Below are 20,555 nucleotides of genomic sequence, written 5' to 3' on the forward strand. Positions count from 1 at the left end.
TGGTAGCTGCAAGAGTTGGGGTGCACAGGGGTACTGTCCAGCACGGAGCAGCGAAGACTCACCACCTCCAAAGTTGGGCAACTGGTAGAGGGAACCACTCAATACCACCACCTGTGTTGCAGGATCCACACAGTTGCAGGAAAGGACACACGAGGCCGGTCGTCATTGCAGTTGGTGCCTGCAGATGTAGGGGAGTAACTGCTTCCCTCCAATGGAGATTCCTTCTTGCTGCTCGTCCCAAGCCATGTAACACCTATTTCCAAATGGAAAGGGTGTTGCTTCCACAACCAAAGGAAGTCCTTTGTTCTGCTTTCCTGGGCTTCAGCTGTTCAAGCAGCAGGTGGGCAGAAGCCCGCCTGAGGTGTGGCAGCAGCGTGGGCTGCCTTGAAAACCCCAGAAAGTTGTTAGGAGCAATGCTAGGGGTCCTCTAAGGAGCACCCAGAGTGCATGGAATCATACAAGCAATACTGGCAACAGTATTGGGATATTATTCCGACATGTTTGATACCAAACATACCCAGGTTTGGAGTTACCATTATGTAGCTGGACATATAGGTAGACCTATGTCCAGTACATGCATAAAATGGCGTCCCCACACTCACGAAGTCCAGATAAGTGGAGCTGGAGTTTGTGGGGGCACCTCTGCTCATGCAGAGGTGCCCTCACTCACAGGTACCTGCACCCTGCCCTCTGGGCTAGGAGGCCCTACCATAGGGGGTGACTTTAGTGACCTGGTGCAGTGACCTGAAGTGAATGGGTGCATGCACCTTTACACACAGGCTGCAATGGCAGGCCTGCAGACACATTTTACATGGGTTCCCATGGGTGGCATAATACATGCTGCAGACCATGGGGAACCCCTGGTGCCTAAGGGCCTGAGTACCATATACTAGGGGCTTCTAAGGGGGGCCCAGTATGCCAAATGTGAGATGTGTGTGGTCTGAGCAACCAGGTTTAAAGGGAGAGAGCACAGTCACTAGGGTCCTGGTTAACAGGATGCCAGTGCACACTGTCAAAACATACAAAAAAGTGGGGGTAACCAGGCACAAAAGGAGAGTACTTTCCTACACCCCCTCCCCATCAACTCCCCCCCCCCCCCACACAAAAAAAAACGAAGAACAATAAGGCTAATCTTGCCCAGATGAGTCTTCATTGTCTAAATGAAAATATCTGGAGAGTCCATCTGCATTGGAGTGGTTACTCCCAGGTCTGTGTTCCACTGTATAGTCTATTCCCTGTAGGGATATGGACCACCTTAACAGTTCGGGATTTTCACTTTTCATCTGTTTAAACCATAGAAGGGGCTTGTGGTCTGTCTGAACAAGGAAGTGAGTGCCAAACAGATATGGCCTCAGCTTCTTCAAAGCCCAAGTCACAGCAAAGGCCTCCCTTTCTATGTCTGACCAACATTTTTCCATGGGGGCCAGCCTTCTGCTTATAAAAGCTACAGATTGGTCCTAGCCTTCTGTATTAAGTTTTGATAATACAGCCCCGACCTCTACCTCAGATGCATCTGTCTGAACTATGAACTGTTTGGAGTAACCAGGGCTTCTTAAAATATGAGCGGAGCACATGACCTGTTTAAGAACTTTTTGAAGGCTAGCTGTCCATAAAACCTTTGTAGGCATCTTTTTTTTTTAGGTGAGTTCATTAAGAGGGCTACAATGGAGCCAGAGTTCCTAATGAACCTCCTGTAGTACCCAGTGAGGCCTAAAAAGGCTCTAACAAAACAAAAGGATGATGGACGGAGTGCTGAGCAATGCAAACACTCAACCCCAGTCAAACTAGGGTGACGTGGTGAGCAAAATAACAATGGATTAAACCCAGATCTTTGACTGGGGGTGAGTGTTTGAAAAGTTTCAACACTCCGTCCATCATTTTATTTTGTTTTGTGATGTTGCTTTGTGCGCCCTAAGTGGCAGGGGTATACCCAGATGTGGGTCCCTTGCTCGCTGCGCACTGGATTCAAGCTAGCCTGGCTGATGAAGGGTGATATCCAGAAACCAGTCCCAGGATGCTTGTATCCTGTCCAGGGAGGACCTGGTCTAGCAGTTCGGGCAGGACTTTTCCCATTGGGACCAGGGTCAAGACTGATTTGCATATGGCTGAGTCCAAACTGGGGTGAAGTGGTGAGCAAAATAACAATGGATTAAACCCAGGTCTTTGACTGGGGGTGAGTGTTTTAAAAATTTCAACACTCAGTCCATCATTTTATTTTGTTTTGTGATGTTGCTAAGAAGGCTCTAACCTGGGTCTGGGTGGTAGGAGGGAGTCCAATAAAAAATGATTTGGATCTTCCCCTGCAGTGGCTGAATCTGGCCTCCACCTACTAGGTGGCCCAGATATACAACCTTCCCCTGCCCTATCTAGCACTTAGAGGCCTTCTGCAGGGCCTCCAAAACATTCCATAGGTGAACCAGGTGATCCTCCCATGTGGATCTAAAGACAGCTATGCCATCCAGATGAGCTGCACTATGGCCTTGCAATCCTTCGAGAACTGTATTCACCAGCCTCCTAAATGTGGCTGGTGCATTTTCAGCCCAAAGGGCATCAATGTAAAGTGATAATGCCCACCAATGTTGAAAATGCTGTTTTTGGCTTTGCATCCTTTAATAATTTCATCTGCCAGTAGCCAACAGTTAAATTAAAGGTGCTTAGATATTTGGCAGATGGCAGTGTATCCATCTGCCCTACAGATAGGATGAGCATCTGTTTTTGTAACAGTGTTGAGACGTCTGTAGTCATCACAAAACCTCATTTTTCTTTTGCCATTCTGGGAGTGAGGGTTTGGGACAAGTACCACAGGACTAGCCCAAGGACTGTCTGAGGGCTCAGTGACTTCCAGATCTTGCCGCTTCTGAACTTCAGATTTGATGCAGTCTCTTACATGGTCAGGTTGTTTGTATATTTTACTTGTAATCAGCAAACTGTCCTCTGTGTCAATGGTGTGTTCACACCAAGTGGTTTGACTGGGTGTCAGGCGGAACAGTTTTGAGAACTGTCCCAAGAGATTTCTGCAGTCTTCTTTGTGGGACTCAGAGAGGCAATCAGCAAGTAATACCCCATCAACTGAGCCATCTGCTGCATTGTGGGAGAAGAGGTCAGACAGAGGGTCACTCTCCTCTTCCGTTCCCTCATCAGTTGCCATGAACAGTGTCGTATCAGACCAGTCATAGAAGGGTTTTAAACAATTCACATGAAGCACCCTATGGGGGCTTCTGGGAGTGACAATGTCTACCAAGTAGGTAATCTTACCCGTTTTCAACACAATTGTGTGGGGACCACTCCACTTGTGTTGGAGTACCTTGGGAACCACAGGCTCCAGGACTCACACTCTGTCCTGGCTGGTATACAGTCAGTACAGCCTTCTGGTCATGCCATTGTTTTTGCAACTCTGGCCTGAAGGTTTTTAGTGGTCTTCACGTACTCAACCATTCTAGATCTGAGGCCAAGCACCTAGGGCCTGATTACAACTTTGGAGGAAGGTGTTAATCCGTCCCAAATGTGACGGATATACTAGCAGCCGTATTACGAGTTCCATAGGATATAATGGACTCGTAATAAGGCTGGTGGTATATCCGTTACATTTGGAACGGATTAACACCTTCCTCCAAAGTTGTAATCAGGCCCATAGTCCACTATGTCTTGCTTGAGAGTTTGTTCCCAGCCTTATCTTACAAGAGCAGGAGGGCCCCCAACAGGGTGCCCAAACAAAAGTTCAAATAGGCTGTAGCCCACCCCCTTCTGAAGGACCTCCCTTTAGGTGAAGAGGAGGCACCGTTACAGGACATCACATCTCCTGAGTTTTTCCAAGAGTCCCATGATCATACCTTTGAGAATTTTGTTGAACCTCTCTACGAAGCCATTGGTTTAAGGGTAATGAACTTCTAAGTAACACAACACTCTTTCCACATTGCTTTCTGGTATGCAGACATGACGTTTGTACCTCTGTCTGATACCACCTCTTTAGGAAAACCCAATCTTGAAAAGATTCCACAAAGGGCTTTGGCCACTGCAGGAGCTGTAGTGGCCCTAAGAGGAATAGCTTCTGGGTACCAGGTAGCATGGTCCACCACCACCAGTATAAATCTGTTCACAGAGACTGTGGCAGAGACTAGGAGGCCAACAATATCCACCAAACCCCTTCAAAGGGTACCCCAACCACTGAAAGTGGAATTAGGGTGGCCTTTGGTGTGCCACCTGTCTTGCCACTGGCTTGACAGCTGACACAGACACCCCCCACCCCCAAGAGCTCAGCCGTTTCAACTTGCAGCTCCTCTGGTGTAGGTTCTACCTGGGGATTTGAGTCAACTCCTCACTGGAGGCTGGAGTAGGAGGCACTTTTGTGCCCTTTCTACTCTTGGGTTTAGGGAGGTCTTGGACCACTGTTCCAGGCTCTGATCTTTCTGCCTTTTGGCCTGTGCTTGTGGAACGGTAATAATATGCCCTCGGATGCCCAGCATCGCTGCATGGGCCTCCAACTCCACTTCAGCCCAAGCTGAAGCCTCCAAGTTGTTCCTTAGTAGACATTCTACAGGTAGGCCTGCGGACATTAGAACCTTTTTAAGGCCAGTACACCACCCCACCCCCTTCTCCCCCAGTTGAATCAATAACTCTCAACCAGCCCTCTAGGGATAAAGGTAGACCTATTGTATGACCCTCTTTCCCACTACCAGTGGCGCAAAGGGGGGCTTACTTGCATGACTTCCCCTCCCACTACCAGTAGTGCTCCCAGCGGGGCTGGGGGGTTCCTAGGTGCTATTTGATCCTCCCTGGGACCTTCCTGACCCACCTCAGTGTCAAGGTCTACTCTTTCTAACACTCTGGGATCAGATTCTGCATCTACCTCCTCCTGGCTGCCAGCATTGTCTTGGTCAGCCTGGAGGAGGAGGAGGCCGAGAAGCAGACTCCTATTAGGTTTCCTCCATGTCCTCAGTTTACTATCAGAATACAATTCCATCAAGTCTTGGAAGGTGAGACCCACATATGGTGAGTCAAGGGCTTGAGGAAAGGGAAATCATCATAGGAAACATGATCTCTTGTGCGCGGCAGATGGTAATAATTCAGTGGACCACCCTAGCTACTATAGAGCCAATTCATCAGAGATTCAGCATACAAGGGACCCATTCCTCTGCACTTGTTTCTGCCTTAAGGACTAAAAATAGTTGTGCCATTCACTTTTCCTCTGTCCCCACTGACATTGATGGTCGTTGCTTATCTGTCGGGACACAATTCCATCCGTTCCTGGTGGTGTTACTGTAGCAACCACTCCACTCCACATAAACCTGTTACTAGTGATTGGTAGCCTTCAAGGCATTTCTACTGGTGCAAGACAAAGCAAGTAACTACCAAATATGATGGAAACCTCTGTGTCAACATCCACCTGCAATAAAAAGGGAGGAGTGGGGCCAAGGGCTTGGTACAAAGGCCTTGAGGCCAAAGTGACAAGCGCACTTTGAAGCTCTCCACTAAGCTATCTTAAGACAGCTGGTTGGAGACCAAGCACAGGCCTCCAGGGCCTAAATAGAGCATCCAACCAGCCCGTCCCATGCAATCGCTTCTCTCATGCTGGTTAACAGCATCAGAGAAGTGTCTGGATTGGTTAGGGGAGCTCTTCCTCTACAGCAGAGATAGCAGAAGAACATGAGGAGGATGCGCAGCCTGTGGGTAAGTGTTGTTTTCTTTTATTTCAAATGTGTAATGCTTTTAGGGTGTAATGCTTTTAAGTGTAGTGGTTTTGTTTTATTTTGTAGTTAGTGATATGTTTTTACTTCGGGTTTTAGAGTGAGGGGAAATTTTATTTTGGACTTCTGGAGGGAGGGGTGCTTTACATTGGGGTTGTGAAGGGAGGGTGTGTTTTAATTGTTTTTTGGGCAGTGGTGGGGCACTTCACTCGCCCCACCAGTTTCAGTGAGAACTTTTCATGGTGGTAGCAGACATGATCTTTCAGAAATGGGGAATCCCCGAACTAGATCTTTTTGCAACTCACGATCTCACTATGTGCAGGAGATATTGTTTAATGGAATTTCCCTCAGAGGAGAAAATGTGCAATATGCTGAGCAGACTTGCACTATTCTTTCCCTTGGGATCCCCTAATGCTAATTGTTGTTCACAAGATTTGTCCTTAACGTGCTCAAGAAATTCTAATCCCTGTGGATTTAAAAGGTACTGTGGTTTACCCAAGACTTCACATTCTCAATCTGCATTATTTTAACCTAAGAGAATTACTTCATACTAACATTCTGGTACACGATTTAAGGAGTCAGCTGCCTCCATACATGCTGGCAACCATGAAAGCCACAGATCAGTCCCCATTCTCTCCCTGCTGGTAGGGACATATGTGGCAGGGTGCAGGAAGTCCACTTTTGGCTCCCCGGTAGAACTCGGTTGCACTGGATGGTTTGCAAAGGGCCTGTCAGCCCTCGTCTGTGCATAGCTCATGTTTCTTCGCTGAGAGTGGTGGCAGCCTCTTTTGAGTCTACCAGCAAGGTAGCAGCATGGCTGAAAGTTGGGAGATATCAGTGTTCGAAGGGAGCTGAAATGAGAAGGGGAAAAAAAGAGCACAGTGCACCTATGGTACAAAGTCTGTGTGCTTGATAATTCACCTCTTCCCTAATGTCAGACTTCCCAAGTTAAATACCTGATCCAGAAGGCATTGCTGCTGATACTCTGAATCCCCAGTCGCAGTTTAAGATAGAGGGTGATAAATTCATGTGGTTAGAGATAAGAACCAAGTGAGTGGAGTCAGTCAGAGGGAACCCACAGAATCGTTTCATTAGATCAGGAGTGAATAAGTAAAAACAGGAAGGGGCAAGAAAGGGGTCAAAGCATGGCAGAACAGTGACCCAAGTGCACTCTCCCTCTCCCTAAGAGAGTAATGCAGGAACTAGAACACAGTCAGTTTGAAGTTTAACTAATAAGCAGTCTAGGCATGAAAGTAGGAGCAGGCCAGGTCAATCAGCAGCAGTCTAACAGGTCATCTCTTGTAAAGAGAATGCTGCGGAACACTTCACTTACGTGGCTTTTTTTAAAGATATTTTTTAGCAAATCGCTCCTTTAATTGTGACCTATCTGTGGGTGAAGGAGACCACTTAGGCTTCTCCCTGCCGGTCTTGGCTGAAAACAGCTTTGCCACCTGCTTTCTCAAGCCTTAAGGTGCATGGAGGCATATGAATATCAGATCGTAGTATAACCCATTTGAGGCACCACATGCAGTTGTGATGTGAATCCGAAAGGTAAATTTTCTTGGAGCATCTGCAACGTTGTTTATAACCTGGAGGATTTGAAGGAGACTTTTGATCTAGTTCCTGTCTAATGTTGGATAATTCCAACCTATATTGTTGAGACATAGGGAAAAGGGAAATTATGTCATTGTGCTGGATAGCACCTAATAAAGTGATTCCATGCCTCCAGGTGGAGTTGCAGATAGCGCTGATTAATGGCACTGGAGAGTTTATTGCTGAGGAAAAGGTTTTTTGGACCAATCTGAAGCCTTGAAGGATTAGTCATAAGGTGAAGAATCTGCAGGAAGATCATGTATCCAGCAGAAATATGTTTACCAAATGTAAGTAACTTTTAAATTCTGAATGGTTTAGGTTTCTTTGCACAACCCCTCCCTATTCGGTTGCATATTTTGAGATTGATACACAATTTACTAAATGTTTAATTACATTTGTCTAGTATTGCAACAGAACGTATTCAGTGAAGTGAGTTTTATAAAATCCCACAGATCGGTACCATAAATAATTAATAACCTTTTCTTGTACCAGTTTATAGAGTTTCCAAAGGTGGATAGTGTCCATGTGAGACTGTTGTAGGTACAGGAGATACAATTTTGAAGAAAAAAGTTTCCATCAGTGATACTGTTGAGAATGCCTCTTAGACCCTTATTGATGGTATTCTCATTGATGATACCAATAACTTTTTCGACTGTGGCACCGTCTCAATGACTGCAGTAGTACCTTCAGCTGCCCATAATCCATGAAGACACCACCAATTAATTCCCACTCATCATTGAAAATTTCTGCTCATGTGCCAATACACATACTTGACTCTGAGCTAGAAGTTGACATCAGCAATTAAGATCAAGGCTTCAGATATTTCATATAGTCCAGCACAATCCAATGTGCTCTACGTCCCAGAGTATGAAGGAGTCTAGAAGAAGAGGAAGGATTCGCAGAGTATCAGCGGGCCTGTGAAGATTAAAAACCAAACCTTTTCACCTGAAGGAAGTCCAAGAGACTATGAGTCATATGAATTGAGATGTCAGTACACTCAACCTCCTGTAATGCTAGTTTGTTGCCTTCATAACCGCACTGCAAAAAAAGATAAAGGCATCCAAAAAACGGACTTTTCAACCCCAGCATCCACACATTCATTCAGCAGGACCTCTGCCACCACCAACACCACCCCAGTGCGCCCCTGCAAACTTATCCAAACTGACCTATCCCACCACCTCCAACTTGTCCCTCAGTGCCACCCCATCCAGTAACCTCCGCTCCTAAGGATAGCGGGGAAGAAGACTCTCCTGACAGCAATCAAGATTATTTGGATGTAGATGAGGTGGGTGGCGATGTAACGAATGAAGTGCGAGAGGAGGAATAGGGAGACTTCACTGTACTTCATGTGAGGAGACAAGATTTCCTTCACTTCTACCCTCCCCCCCCCCCCACCCCCCCTCCAAATATCTGGGCTTTCCACTGGATGACATACCCCAATTTCATGCCTTGCTATAAAGGACAGCAAAAAAGTTTCCACTTTCAGTGTCGTCATTGGAGTAGCAGGAGCAACCCATGAAGACCACTAAGTACATTCTTGTCCTGGATCAATAATAAAATCATGCAGACTCTGGCCATGGTGCAAGCAATAGTGCAGCACCTCAAAAAGAAATACAGGCTGCCCGAATCCACACCAGCATGTTGAGTCAGACATCTTGTGCTGTGCTGCATTATTGCGGCAGCTGCTCAGAGGCATTAAAAAATCATATAACATTGGCCTCTGCCTCTCCAGATGAAAATGGGATATAGATTGACAACTGAGGCCGTAGAGTGACTTCTATAGCCTCGATTTCTGCAAAGGCAGCAAATACACTGGCCGTGCTATGCTAGTTTGACTTTCCAATTTGGCACAAAGTCTGACCTGTCATAGATTTAATTCCTTAAGGTAGGAAAGCAGGCTCGGGTCATCCGCTTCCATTACTGATGCAGCAATGGATGTACTGATTGTTTATCTTGTCAGCATCTGAAGCAAGGCTGGCTGAGGGCCACTTCTTTCATTCCTGAAGTGCAGATAAAAGTACTTCACTTGCCTTTCAACAGAAACACTTTGCTTGGCAAGTATGTGGACAATGCCTATCCCAGCATGAAATCTGTTAAAGATAGGGTGCGCTCGCTTGGATCCCTGCACTACAGACATGCTTCTTCCACAAAAAGGAACAATAGAAAAGGTACTGAAATCCCAAATACGTCTATTCCAAGGCTTCTTTGTTCAAAATGAAAACAGGAGAATAGAGCCCTTTGAGGATCAAACAAGTTTCTGAAAAACAATCCTTTCAGATGTTCACCTACTGGTTCAGGAATGACAGCTCCTTACCTCCCTGTACTTAGAGGATGCCTACTTCCATATCCCTATAAACCCACATCACAGACCATGCCTCCAGTTCTCTTTGGCAGGACAGCACTACCTCTTCGGCCTGAAATCCACCCGCTGATATTCACAGTGTGGGTCACCCACAACGGAGCCTTTGTGTTCAGACAGATTCTCCATTTGTATCCTTACTTGAACAACTAGCTTACAAGGCTTCTTCATGGAAAGGGGCTTTAGCTCCTACAACCATTTGCACTGATCTTTTCTATCAACTATGTTGTACGCTACATGTGCAGCAGTCTCATCTCCTCTGCTCAGCAACATTACTGCAGATTCTAAGAGCAGTCTTAGGCACCCATCTTGACAAAGCCTTTCCTCCAACAGAACATGTCGAAAAACTCAAAATATTGTCGATCCCAGTCAGGACGATCCCAGTCAGGACATATAAATCATTGCTTGGTGTAGTGTCATCATGGTTAGGACCAGTGCCTTTATTCTGGTTCTGAATGAGACCGATCCAGCTGGAGCTCGACCACCAATGATGACACTCAACAGGATCCAGGGATGTCAGTATAGTTGTGCCCAGACACTTCAAACAAGCTCTTTTGTAGTAGAGGTTCCCAGCTAACCTGAAGATCAGCCTTCTGCTTGATGCGACCACAGGCAGGGTTATTATAACAATGGATACTCCAAAGGAAGCCTTAGGGCACCCACATGCAGGAACTGTCCCCAAGAGTCAATGAGGGAAATCACTCTACATAAATATCCTGGAGCTGAAGGCCATTAGACTAGGGCTGCAAGTGTTGCTGTTGAGACTAGAAGGCCAAGCTTTTTTGGTTTAGGACAGACAACACAACCTCTGTTGGGTACATTTCCAAGCAGGGTGCAGAGGTCTTGCTCCCTGTCAAAGGAGTCACAAATGATGTAGGACTGGGCCATAGCAATTAGGGTCGACACCCAACTCTAGACATAATTTCCCACTCTGCAGAATACAAAAAATGCCTGTATTATCCCAACAGAGACTGACAACCAGGGTTCTAGTGCAGTGCTTTTTGATTACATGGTTTAGTGTCTTTCCCTTTCCATAGTTTCCCCTTATTCCCAGAGGCCTGACATAGTGTCTGCAGTGACTGCTCCTATTATGATATAGCGTCCTGTGAAGACTGTCACTATATCCACACATACTGTTGAACAATCCTAAATTCCTCTTTAGACAAAACAAATTGGTACTCCACCATGTATTGAAATCACTCAACCTGGCAGTTTGTTCTTAATGACTTAGTTTGGCCCCCTCATTATTTATGGAAACTCCAGGGAAATGCTGACTACAGACGTACTTCTGTCTGATGTATGGATAGAGGTCTTAACCGTATGTCAATGCAGCCCCATTAAAAACCTCCATACTTGCAGGACCTAGCTTACGAAGGTCTCAAATATTCATTGGTCCGAGTTCCCTTGGTCTAATATCAATATTTAGGAGGAAAATTCCTGTGTTGTCTTTGTTCTTCCAGAGGATCATCAATGAATTCATGCTGGACCTTGTTTATGCATTTCCATCGATTACACTTACCCAAACTTTCCTGCCAGTAACATCTGAGTTGAATGCAGTGCTTGATTCTGACTTGCTCCCTTAAACCCAATCCATTGGGCGCATCTCATAGTCCTCTCAAGGAACACTAATAAGTCTAGCTTACACTTCAATGAAGAGAGTTGGAGCAGTTTAGTGTACACCATAAAAGAACTACACCTTTGCCTCACAAAAGACAGTTGATTTACCCACCACCCCTAGGTTCATGACAAGGGTCCCTCAGAGACCTTCACCTAAATATGGCGGTCACTCTCTTTTCTTTTTTCCAACTCCATGTGCATCATTGGAAAGCCCCTTACATTTGTTGAATGTGCACAGATGTGTACCCCGTTCTGCATGGACAAGACATGTATGTCTAACCAGTTGTTTATCTGATTCTTCCCCCACCTAGGTGTCGCCCGCTATCTAAGTAAGGAATTCCCCATTGGCTGTCAATCTGCATCACCTTCTGTAACTGTACAGCTAAGAACACATTTTAAAGCAAAGTCAGGGTCATTCCACAAGAAGCATGACATTGCAGCTGCGCACTAAGCCTGAGTTACTCCCCAGAACATTTGCTGCACAGCTATGTTGAAAAGCAGGCACGCTTAAATCACACACCGCTGCCTGAATGAAGCTGCAAAAGCCTGCACAGCCTGTTTCAGTACAGTTTTTCCTGCTTTCCAATTTAGTCACATGTTAGGTACTGCTTGCTATTCTTAGTCAAGCATGTGAATCTTTGGAAGCTTCATTGCTGGAGAAGGAAAAGAAGAAAACAGTTACCTGTATTTACAGTCCTTCAGCTTCAATATTTCTATAGATTAATATGCAATCCTCCCTCTTCTCCCCACTCAGAGGCTCATTACCCCTTAGTTGTATCCTCCACATTTGTGCAATGACATCTGGGCTGTGGTAGCCATTAAGGGTGGTAGAGAAAAGCTCAGCACTATTGGCTAAGGTTTCGGTTGGTTTCAAATGAGGTGGCTGTTAGTCTTTACTGCTGTTTAAAGTTACTGGGGATTCCCAGCCTGACCATGGGAGATGATTGAAGCATGTGAATATATGAAACAGCCAACCCTGTTAGAGGTTAGTAAATACTTTCATTTACAGCATGTTTTTTGGATAAATCGTGTACTGCCTTGCCTTTTTCTTAGCTCTCTCCTGATGCAAATGTTGTGGGGAATCTTTTTAATGTTAATGATCCAGTGTATTATATAGTTACGTTGTTTGATGATAGAGAAGAGGGGTCTAAATTCTAATTCTCTCAAAGTTTGTGTTTTGCTTTCTTTAAGATTTTTCCATTGTCCCCATCTGTTGGGAGTGAAATTGAACAAGTTCCTGTCCCTCCGATATCAACCACTTCGGTGCCAGATACTAGACTGATATCCCAAGGTAATTTTGATGCTGAACCACATTTAATTAGGTATCATTTTTAAAGGTCCTTTTCCTCATGCTCATTTTTAGTCAAACGTTAATGCATCATTTATTACTACCTTACTGGAATCTATAAAAATGTTATTCCTTGATATGCTTCACCTGAGGAGGAAACCCTCCACTTTGGTATAAATATGCTGATAAATTCTCACTTATCATAAGTGTTAGAAATGGGGTCTTTGGTTGACAGTCGGGTTACCCCCTGTTCAAGCAAGGACCCTTACTCTAGTCAGGGTAAAAGAGAATCACCCTCAGCTAACCCCTGCTTACCCACTTGGTAGCTTGGCAGAGCAGTAGGCTTAACTTCAGAGCGCTAGGTGTAAAATATTTGTACCAACACACACAGTAACTTAATGTAAACACTACAAAATGACACAACACCGGTTTAGAAAAATAGGAAATATTTATCTAAACAAAACAAGACCAAAACGACAAAAATCCGACATACACAAGTCAAGTTATGAATTTGTAGAGATTAAGCTCAAAAATAGCGCTTAGAAACAAAAATGCTTCGATGAGATGTTAACACGGCGTCGTGACGGAGTCGTTCCCAACAAGCCGACACCAGCGGCGCCGGACACGGAGTCGTGTAGACCCCCAAGTACAGTACCTTTGGTGAAGAGTGAAAACAAGCCGATGCGCGAAGTCGGGGATCGCGGCGTCTGTGCGAAAAGTTGAATCCGTGCACTTCGAGCGGCGTCGGTCACGACATGGTGCGGCGACTTCCACGGAGTCGCGGACTTCAGCGGGGCTGCTGCGGCGTCGGGCCTGTGAAGAGATTCGCGTTCCAGCGAAGGTCACGGCGTCGGCTGCAGGCGGCGTTACCGGATTCAGCAGCGGCGTCGGTCCGGAGTCGTCCGAAGTCGATTTCCTTGGATTTCCACCAGCTTTCCTTTCAAGGGCCCAGGGACTGGATAGGGCACCACTTGTCAGAGCAGGAGTCTCTCCAGAGACTCCAGGTGCTGGCAGAGAGAAGTCTTTGCTGTCCCTGAGACTTCAAACAACAGGAGGCAAGCTCTAACTCAAGCCCTTGGAGATTTCTTCACAAGATGGAAGGCACACAAAGTCCAGTCTTTGCCCTCTTACTCTGGCAGAAGCAGCACTGCAGGAAAGCTCCACAAAGCACAGTCACAGGCAGGGCAGCACTTCTTCCTCAGCTATCAGCCCTTCTCCAGGCAGAGGTTCCTCTTGGTTCCAGAAGTGTTTCTAAAGTCTGTAGATTTGGGTGCCCTTCTTATACCCATTTTAGTCTTTGAAGTCACCTTTCTTCAAAGGGGACTCACACCTACTTGTGAAATCCTGCCTTGCCCAGGCAAGGCCTCAGACACACACCAGCGGGTTGGAGCCGGCATTGTCAGAGGCAGGCACAGTCCTTTCAGATGAGAGTGACCACTCCACCCCTTCCTCCTAGCAGAGATGGCTAATCACAAAATGCAGGTTACACCCCAGGCCCCTTTGTGTCACTGTCTAGTGCGAGGTGAAAAACAACCCAACTGTCAAACTGACCCAGACAGGGAATCCACAAACAAGGCAGAGTCACAGAATGGTTTAAGCAAGAAAATGCTCACTTTCTAAAAGTGGCATTTTCAAACGAACAATCTTAAAATCAACTTTACTAAAAGATGTATTTTTAAATTGTGAGTTCAGGGACCCCAAACTCCACATGCCCATCTACTCTCTAGGGGAATCTACACTTTAATCATATTTAAAGGTAGCCCCCATGTTATCCTATGAGAGAGACAGGCCTAGCAACAATGAAAAACAAAGTTGGCAGTATTTCACTGTCAGGACATATAAACCACATTACTATATGTCCAACCTTATCCATACACTGCACCCTGCCCTTGGGGCTACCTAGGGCCTACCTTAGGGGTGCCTTACATGTAAGAAAAGGGAAGGTTTAGGCCTGGCAAGTGGGTACACTTGCCAAGTCGAATTTACAGTGTAAAAATACACAGACACTGCAGTGGCAGGTCTGAGACATGATTACAGGGTTACTTGTGTAGGTGGCACAACCAGTGCTGCAGGCCCTGTAGTAACGTTTGGTTTACAGGCCCTGGCACCTCTAGTGCACTTTACTAGGGACTTAACAGTAAAACAAATATGCCAGTCATGGAGAACCAATTACGTACACATTTTAAACAGGAGCACTTGCACTTTAGCACTGGTTAGCAGCGGTAAAGTGCCCAGAGTAACAAAAACAGTAAAATCATAGTCCAGCACACATCAACAACCTGGGGAACAGAGGCAAAAAGTTAAGGGAGACCACGCCAAGGATGAAAAGTCTAACACTTGTCCCCCCCCAGTTAAAAGTGGGGAGCAACTACCCAACCTCATGGGAGTTCTCATCACTAAGGCGAAAGAACCTGGACAGACCATCAGCATTGGCGTGCTCTGTACCAGGACGATGTTCTACCGTAAAGTCAATCCCCTGTAGGGAAATGGACCACCTCAACAGTTTTAGATTCTCACCCCTCATCTGCATTAACCATCTGAGGGGCCTGTGGTCGGTCTGAACTCGGAAGTGAGTCCCAAACAAGTAGGGTCTTAGCTTCTCAAGTGCCCAGACCACAACAAATGCTTCACGTTCTATGGCACTCCACCTACGTTCCCTGGGTAGTAACCTCCTACTAATGAAGGGTACGGGTTGATCTAGGCCCTCTTCATTAAGCTGTGAGAGTACTGCTCCAATACCATGCTCTGAGGCGTCTGTTTGCACAACAAACTCCTTGGAGTAGTCAGGTGCCTGCAGCACAGGTGCTGTGCACATGGCAGCCTTCAGGGCATCAAAAGCGTTCTGGCAAGCCTCTGTCCAGATCACTTTCTTGGGTTGCTTCTTAGAAGTCAACTCAGTTAAGGGGGTAACAATGGTACTATATCCCTTAACAAACCTCCGGTAATATCCTGTGAGACCTAAAAAGGCTCTCACTTCAGTCTGGGTCTTGGGAGGCTCCCAAGCCAGAATCGTGTCAATCTTAGGCTGTAGTGGTGCCACCTGGCCACTCCCCACCTGCTGTCCTAAGTACACCACAGAACCCTGCCCCATTTGGCACTTGCTCGCCTTAATAGTGAGGCCTGCCTCCTGCAGGGCCTCTAACACTCTCCAGAGGTGCTGCAGGTGTTCCTCCCATGTGGAACTAAACACAGCAATGTCATCCAGGTAGGCGGCACTGAACTCATCCTGTCCTGCCAACACCTGGTTGACCAACCTCTGAAAGGTGGCAGGGGCATTCTTCATCCCAAAGGGCATCACATTGAAGTGGAAGTGCCCATCTGGAGTAGAGAATGCTGACCTCTCCTTTGCCCCCTCAATTAAGGCGATCTGCCAGTACCCAGATGTTAAATCAAACGTACTGAGGTACTTGGCAGCTCCTAACCGATCAATGAGCTCATCAGCTCGGGGGATGGGGTGTGCGTCAGTCTTGCTGACCGCATTGAGACCCCAGTAGTCCACACAGAACCTAAGTTCTGGAGTGGCACCAGGAGCAGCAGCCTTTGGGACCAATACCACTGGGCTGGCCCAAAGACTGCTGGAGTGCTCAATGACCCCTAGGTTTAACATTTTGGAGACTTCCTCCTTAATGCAAGCCCTGACCCTGTCAGTCACCCTGTAAACCTTATGTTTAACAAGTGTACTGTCCCCAGTGTCCACATCATGTGTGTACAGGTGTGTGACTCCTGGGATCAGGGAAAACAGCGAGGCGAACTGTCCCAACACGTGGCGACAGTCCCTCTGATTTTCCTCAGTCAGGGAGGGGGAGAGGATCACTCCCTCCACAGACCCATCTTTCTCTCCTGCAGACAGGAGGTCAGGAAGAGGCTCACTCTCTTCCTCCGCCCCGTCATCTGTCGCTAGGAGCATGGATAGCTCAGTTCGCTCAAAGTGTGGTTTGAGGTGGTTGACATGTAGGACCCTCAAAGGGTTCCTGGGGGATTGCAAGTCTACCAGATAGGTGACCTCGCTCTTTCTTTCCACCACCTCAAAAGGCCCAGTCCACTTATCTTGGAGAGCCCTAGGCTCCACTGGTGCTATGACCCACACTTTTTGTCCAGGCTGAAACTCAACCAGAGTGGCATTCTGGTCGTACCACTGTTTCATATCCTCCTGGCTTGCTTCCAGGTTCTCCTGAGCGAGACTCCTGAAGCGGGCAGTCTGGTTTCTTAGTGCCAGCATGTAGCTAAATGCATCCTGGGGTGGTTTACTAGGAGCTTTCTCCAAAGCCTCCTTCACCAGACTGAGCGGTCCCCTCACAGGGTGGCCATAGATGAGCTCAAAGGGGCTAAAGCCAAGTCCCTTTTGAGGCACCTCCCTGTAAGCGAACAGAAGGCATGGCAAGAGGACGTCCCACTTACGCCTCAAGGGCTCTGACAGGCCGTGAATCATGCCTTTCAAGGTGCGGTTGAATCTCTCAACCAGACCATTACTTTGGGGGTGGTAAGGGGTGGTGAACTTGTAAGTTACCCCACACACCTTCCACAGAGACTTCATATAAGTAGATATGAAGTTTGTACCTCTATCAGATACCACTTCCTTGGGGAACCCCATGCGGGTAAAAACTCCCATCAAGGCACGTCCCACCACGGGGGCAGTGACCATCCTTAGAGGAATGGCTTCTGGGTACCGTGTGGCATGGTCGACCAAGACCAGGATGAACCTTTTGCCCATGGCTGTCTTGGGATCCAGTGGCCCCAAAATGTCAATTCCTACCCTTTCAAAGGGAGTACTGACTACGGGTAAAGGTTGGAGGGGAGCTTTGCATTTCCCCCCACTCTTGCCACTTGCCTGACAAGTCTGACAAGACCTACAATAAGCAGCTGACTGCTTGTGCATCAAGGTCCAGTAAAAGTGGGAGACAAGCCTCTTATAGGTCTTGTCCTGCCCTAGATGTCCTGCCAAAGGCACATCATGAGCCAACCCGAGTAGGAAGGCCTTGAAGCACTGGGGTACCACCAGCATACGAGCTGACCCAGGCTCAGGAACCTTAGGCTCACTATACAGGAGGCCATCCTCCCAATATATCAGGTGAGTACCTGGCGCCTCGCCAGCCACCTGGGCTGCAGCCTGCTGCCACAGCCCCTCAAGAGTAGGGCACTCCTTCTGCGCTGTGCAGAATGCTTCCCTGGTGGGTCCCCCTTCCTGCTGCCACTGTGACAGCTCAGGGACCTTCCCCAGTTCAGCCACCGGCTCCCCTGTAGGTTCCAGGGCGTCACCCTCAGGCTCAGCCTCCTCCCGGACCGTGGGAACCTCAGGGGCCGGTTTCCCGCACCCCCTGCCCTTCCTCTTCTTGGCGGTCCCCTGGGCCACTGTTTCAGGCTCCAGGGGCTCTTGACTACCCTGATTGGCTGCCATAGACCGGGTGGATACGCATACCCACCCAGGCAGACCCAACATCTCCAAGTGAGACCGGTGTTCCACCTCCTTCCAAGGGGAATCCTCCAGGTCGTTACCTAGCAAACAATCAACAGGCATGGTTGGACTCACAGCTACTTTCCAGGAACCTGAGACCCTCCCCCCCCCCATTCAAAGGGAACCTGCGCCACTCTGCAGAGGCGCTCAGTTGTCTACCGCAACTACTTGGTGAAGTACCCGGGGATCAATCTGCTCTTCAGACACCAGGTGACTCCTCACTGTAGTCACACTGGCTCCTGTGTCTCTCAGAGCCTCCACCCTCTGTCCATTGATGGTCACCCATTGCCTGTACTTCTTAGTGTTATCAGGCACTAGGTTTTTCTGGACCATCTCACTGTCCCCTAGTGAGACAAGGGTCATTTCTGCTGGTTCCCACCCACCTGAAACCAACTCCTCCCCAACCGCTACACTGGCCAAACCCTGGGACGGTGCACCAGTGGGTGCTGGTGTACTTTTGGGGCATTTGGGGTCCCCCCCTCACATGATCCACCTGGTCACATGCATAACACTTACGTGGGGGACCACCTGCCACTGGCTTCCCTTTGGACAGTCGTGGCTTCTTTTCACTGGGGGGTTGGGAATCCTTACCCTGGGAATCAGTTTGGGGCCCTTTAGAGAACTCCCCCTGTTTGCCCTTACCCCCCCTTTCTTCTGAGAGGGACCCTGCCCACCCTTGGCGTGGTCTCCCCCATACCTCTTTTGGACCCTGGTGCTCTCCCAGCGGTCCGCTTCCTGCTCAAGCTTCCTGGGGTCTGTCAGCTTGCTGTCGATGAGGTGCTGGCGCAGCTCTGGAAAACATAAACTGTACAAGTGCTCCCAAGCAATTAAATTGTAAAGCCCTTCATACGTGTTTACCTTACTGCCCTTCACCCAACCATGCAGTGACCTGCAAAAAGAATCAACACATTCCAACCATGTTTGGGTTTCCTTTCTTTTGTAGGATCTAAACTTCTCCTTGTACTGCTCAGGGGTGAGACCATACCTGGGAAGTAAGGCCTCCTTTATGACAGGGTAGGTGAGATCCTGAGCATCCCCTAAGGCTGTCAGTGTGTCCCTCCCCTCTGCCTCAAAATGCTTCCACAGGGCTGCCCCCCCAATGAGCTTCAGGGACCAGGTTCATGTGGAGAACTGACTCATAACCCTTGAACCACAAGTAGATATCATCCTCCCTCTTATAATCCCTCACAAGGTCTTTTGGGATGTGTACCCTTCTCTCAGGCTGCACGGTAGGATTGCTGCCACCATCTCTACTGGACTGGTTTCTATGATCATCTTTCTCAAGCTAAGCTCATCAGCCATCGCTAACTTCCTCTCCTCAAGGGCTAACCTCCTCTGCTCCAATTGGTACTCCCTTTCTGCCTGTCTGTCCTGTAACTCCTCAGGTGTCAGACCCTTGGATGAGACACTGCTACCTGCCCTGGAGACCTTCTCCCTGGACATAACCGGCCCACCCACAATACCATTGTGTACTGAACATCCTCATCTCCCTCATCCTCTGTGTGCCCTTCAGTGCTCTTGGCTGTCAACCAGGCCCTCAGCGCCTTTTGCAGCTCCTCCTTCCTCGATGAGCTCTTAATGGGGCAGTCAAAACTTTAACAGAACTGCTTCAACTGAGCTTTGGTATAACTCTCCAATTTCTCAAGGTCAAAGTCAGCTCCAACTGATGCATCTCCAAGTAGAGACATGATGAAAGGTTAAAAAGAGTGCAAAGTTCCAAATGCAGAAAACAAGTTCCAAAATGAAGTTCCAGAAAAGTCAATCACAGGATCAGCGAAAAAAGAAACTGAATGCAGAGCAAAAACAGTCCAAATAGAAAAAAAAACAAAAATCACAAGACTAGTAGTATGTGATCACGTAGTGGTCTGAACTCAAACAGTAGTGTACACTTAATTATTGTATGTCAAGTACAAATACAAGTCCAAATCCCAACCGCTGATCACCAATGTTAGAAATGGGGTCTTTGGTTGACAGTCAGGTTACCCCCTGTTCAAGCAGGGACCCTTACTCTAGTCAGGGTAAAAGAGAATCACCCTCAGCTAACCCCTGCTTACCCACTTGGTAGCTTGGCAGAGCAGTAGGCTTAACTTCAGAGCGCTAGGTGTAAAATATTTGTACCAACACACACAGTAACTTAATGTAAACACTACAAAATGACACAACACCGGTTTAGAAAAATAGGAAATATTTATCTAAACAAAACAAGACCAAAACGACAAAAATCTGACATACACAAGTCAAGTTATGAATTTTTAGAGATTAAGCTCAAAAATAGCGCTTAGAAACAAAAATGCTTCAATGAGATGTTAACACTGCGTCGTGACGGAGTCGTTCCCAACAAACAGACACCAGCGGCGCCGGACACAGAGTCGTGTAGACCCCCAAGTACAGTACCTTTGGTGAAGAGTGAAAACAAGCCAATGCGCGAAGTCGGGGATCGCGGCGTCTATGCGAAACGTTGAATCCGTACACTTCGAGCGTCGTCGGTCACGACGTGGTGCAGCGACTTCCACGGAGTTGCGGACTTCAGCGGGGCTGCTGCGGCATCGGGCCTGCGAAGAG

General features: G+C 47.5%; 1 protein-coding gene across 2 annotated transcripts in view; it reads left to right on the top strand.

The window, feature by feature from the left end:
• RTTN (rotatin) overlaps nt 1-20,555 on the top strand; it is a 978,768-nt gene that overhangs the window by 585,762 nt on the left and 372,451 nt on the right. For both annotated transcript variants that reach the window (XM_069219896.1, XM_069219897.1), the window contains exon 35: nt 12,445-12,544. In XM_069219896.1, coding sequence (XP_069075997.1) covers nt 12,445-12,544 — 100 coding nt within the window. The remainder of the gene's footprint in view (nt 1-12,444; nt 12,545-20,555) is intronic.

This window comes from Pleurodeles waltl, chromosome 2_2 (assembly GCF_031143425.1).
Source record: "Pleurodeles waltl isolate 20211129_DDA chromosome 2_2, aPleWal1.hap1.20221129, whole genome shotgun sequence".
Classification (NCBI taxonomy): domain Eukaryota; kingdom Metazoa; phylum Chordata; class Amphibia; order Caudata; family Salamandridae; genus Pleurodeles; species Pleurodeles waltl.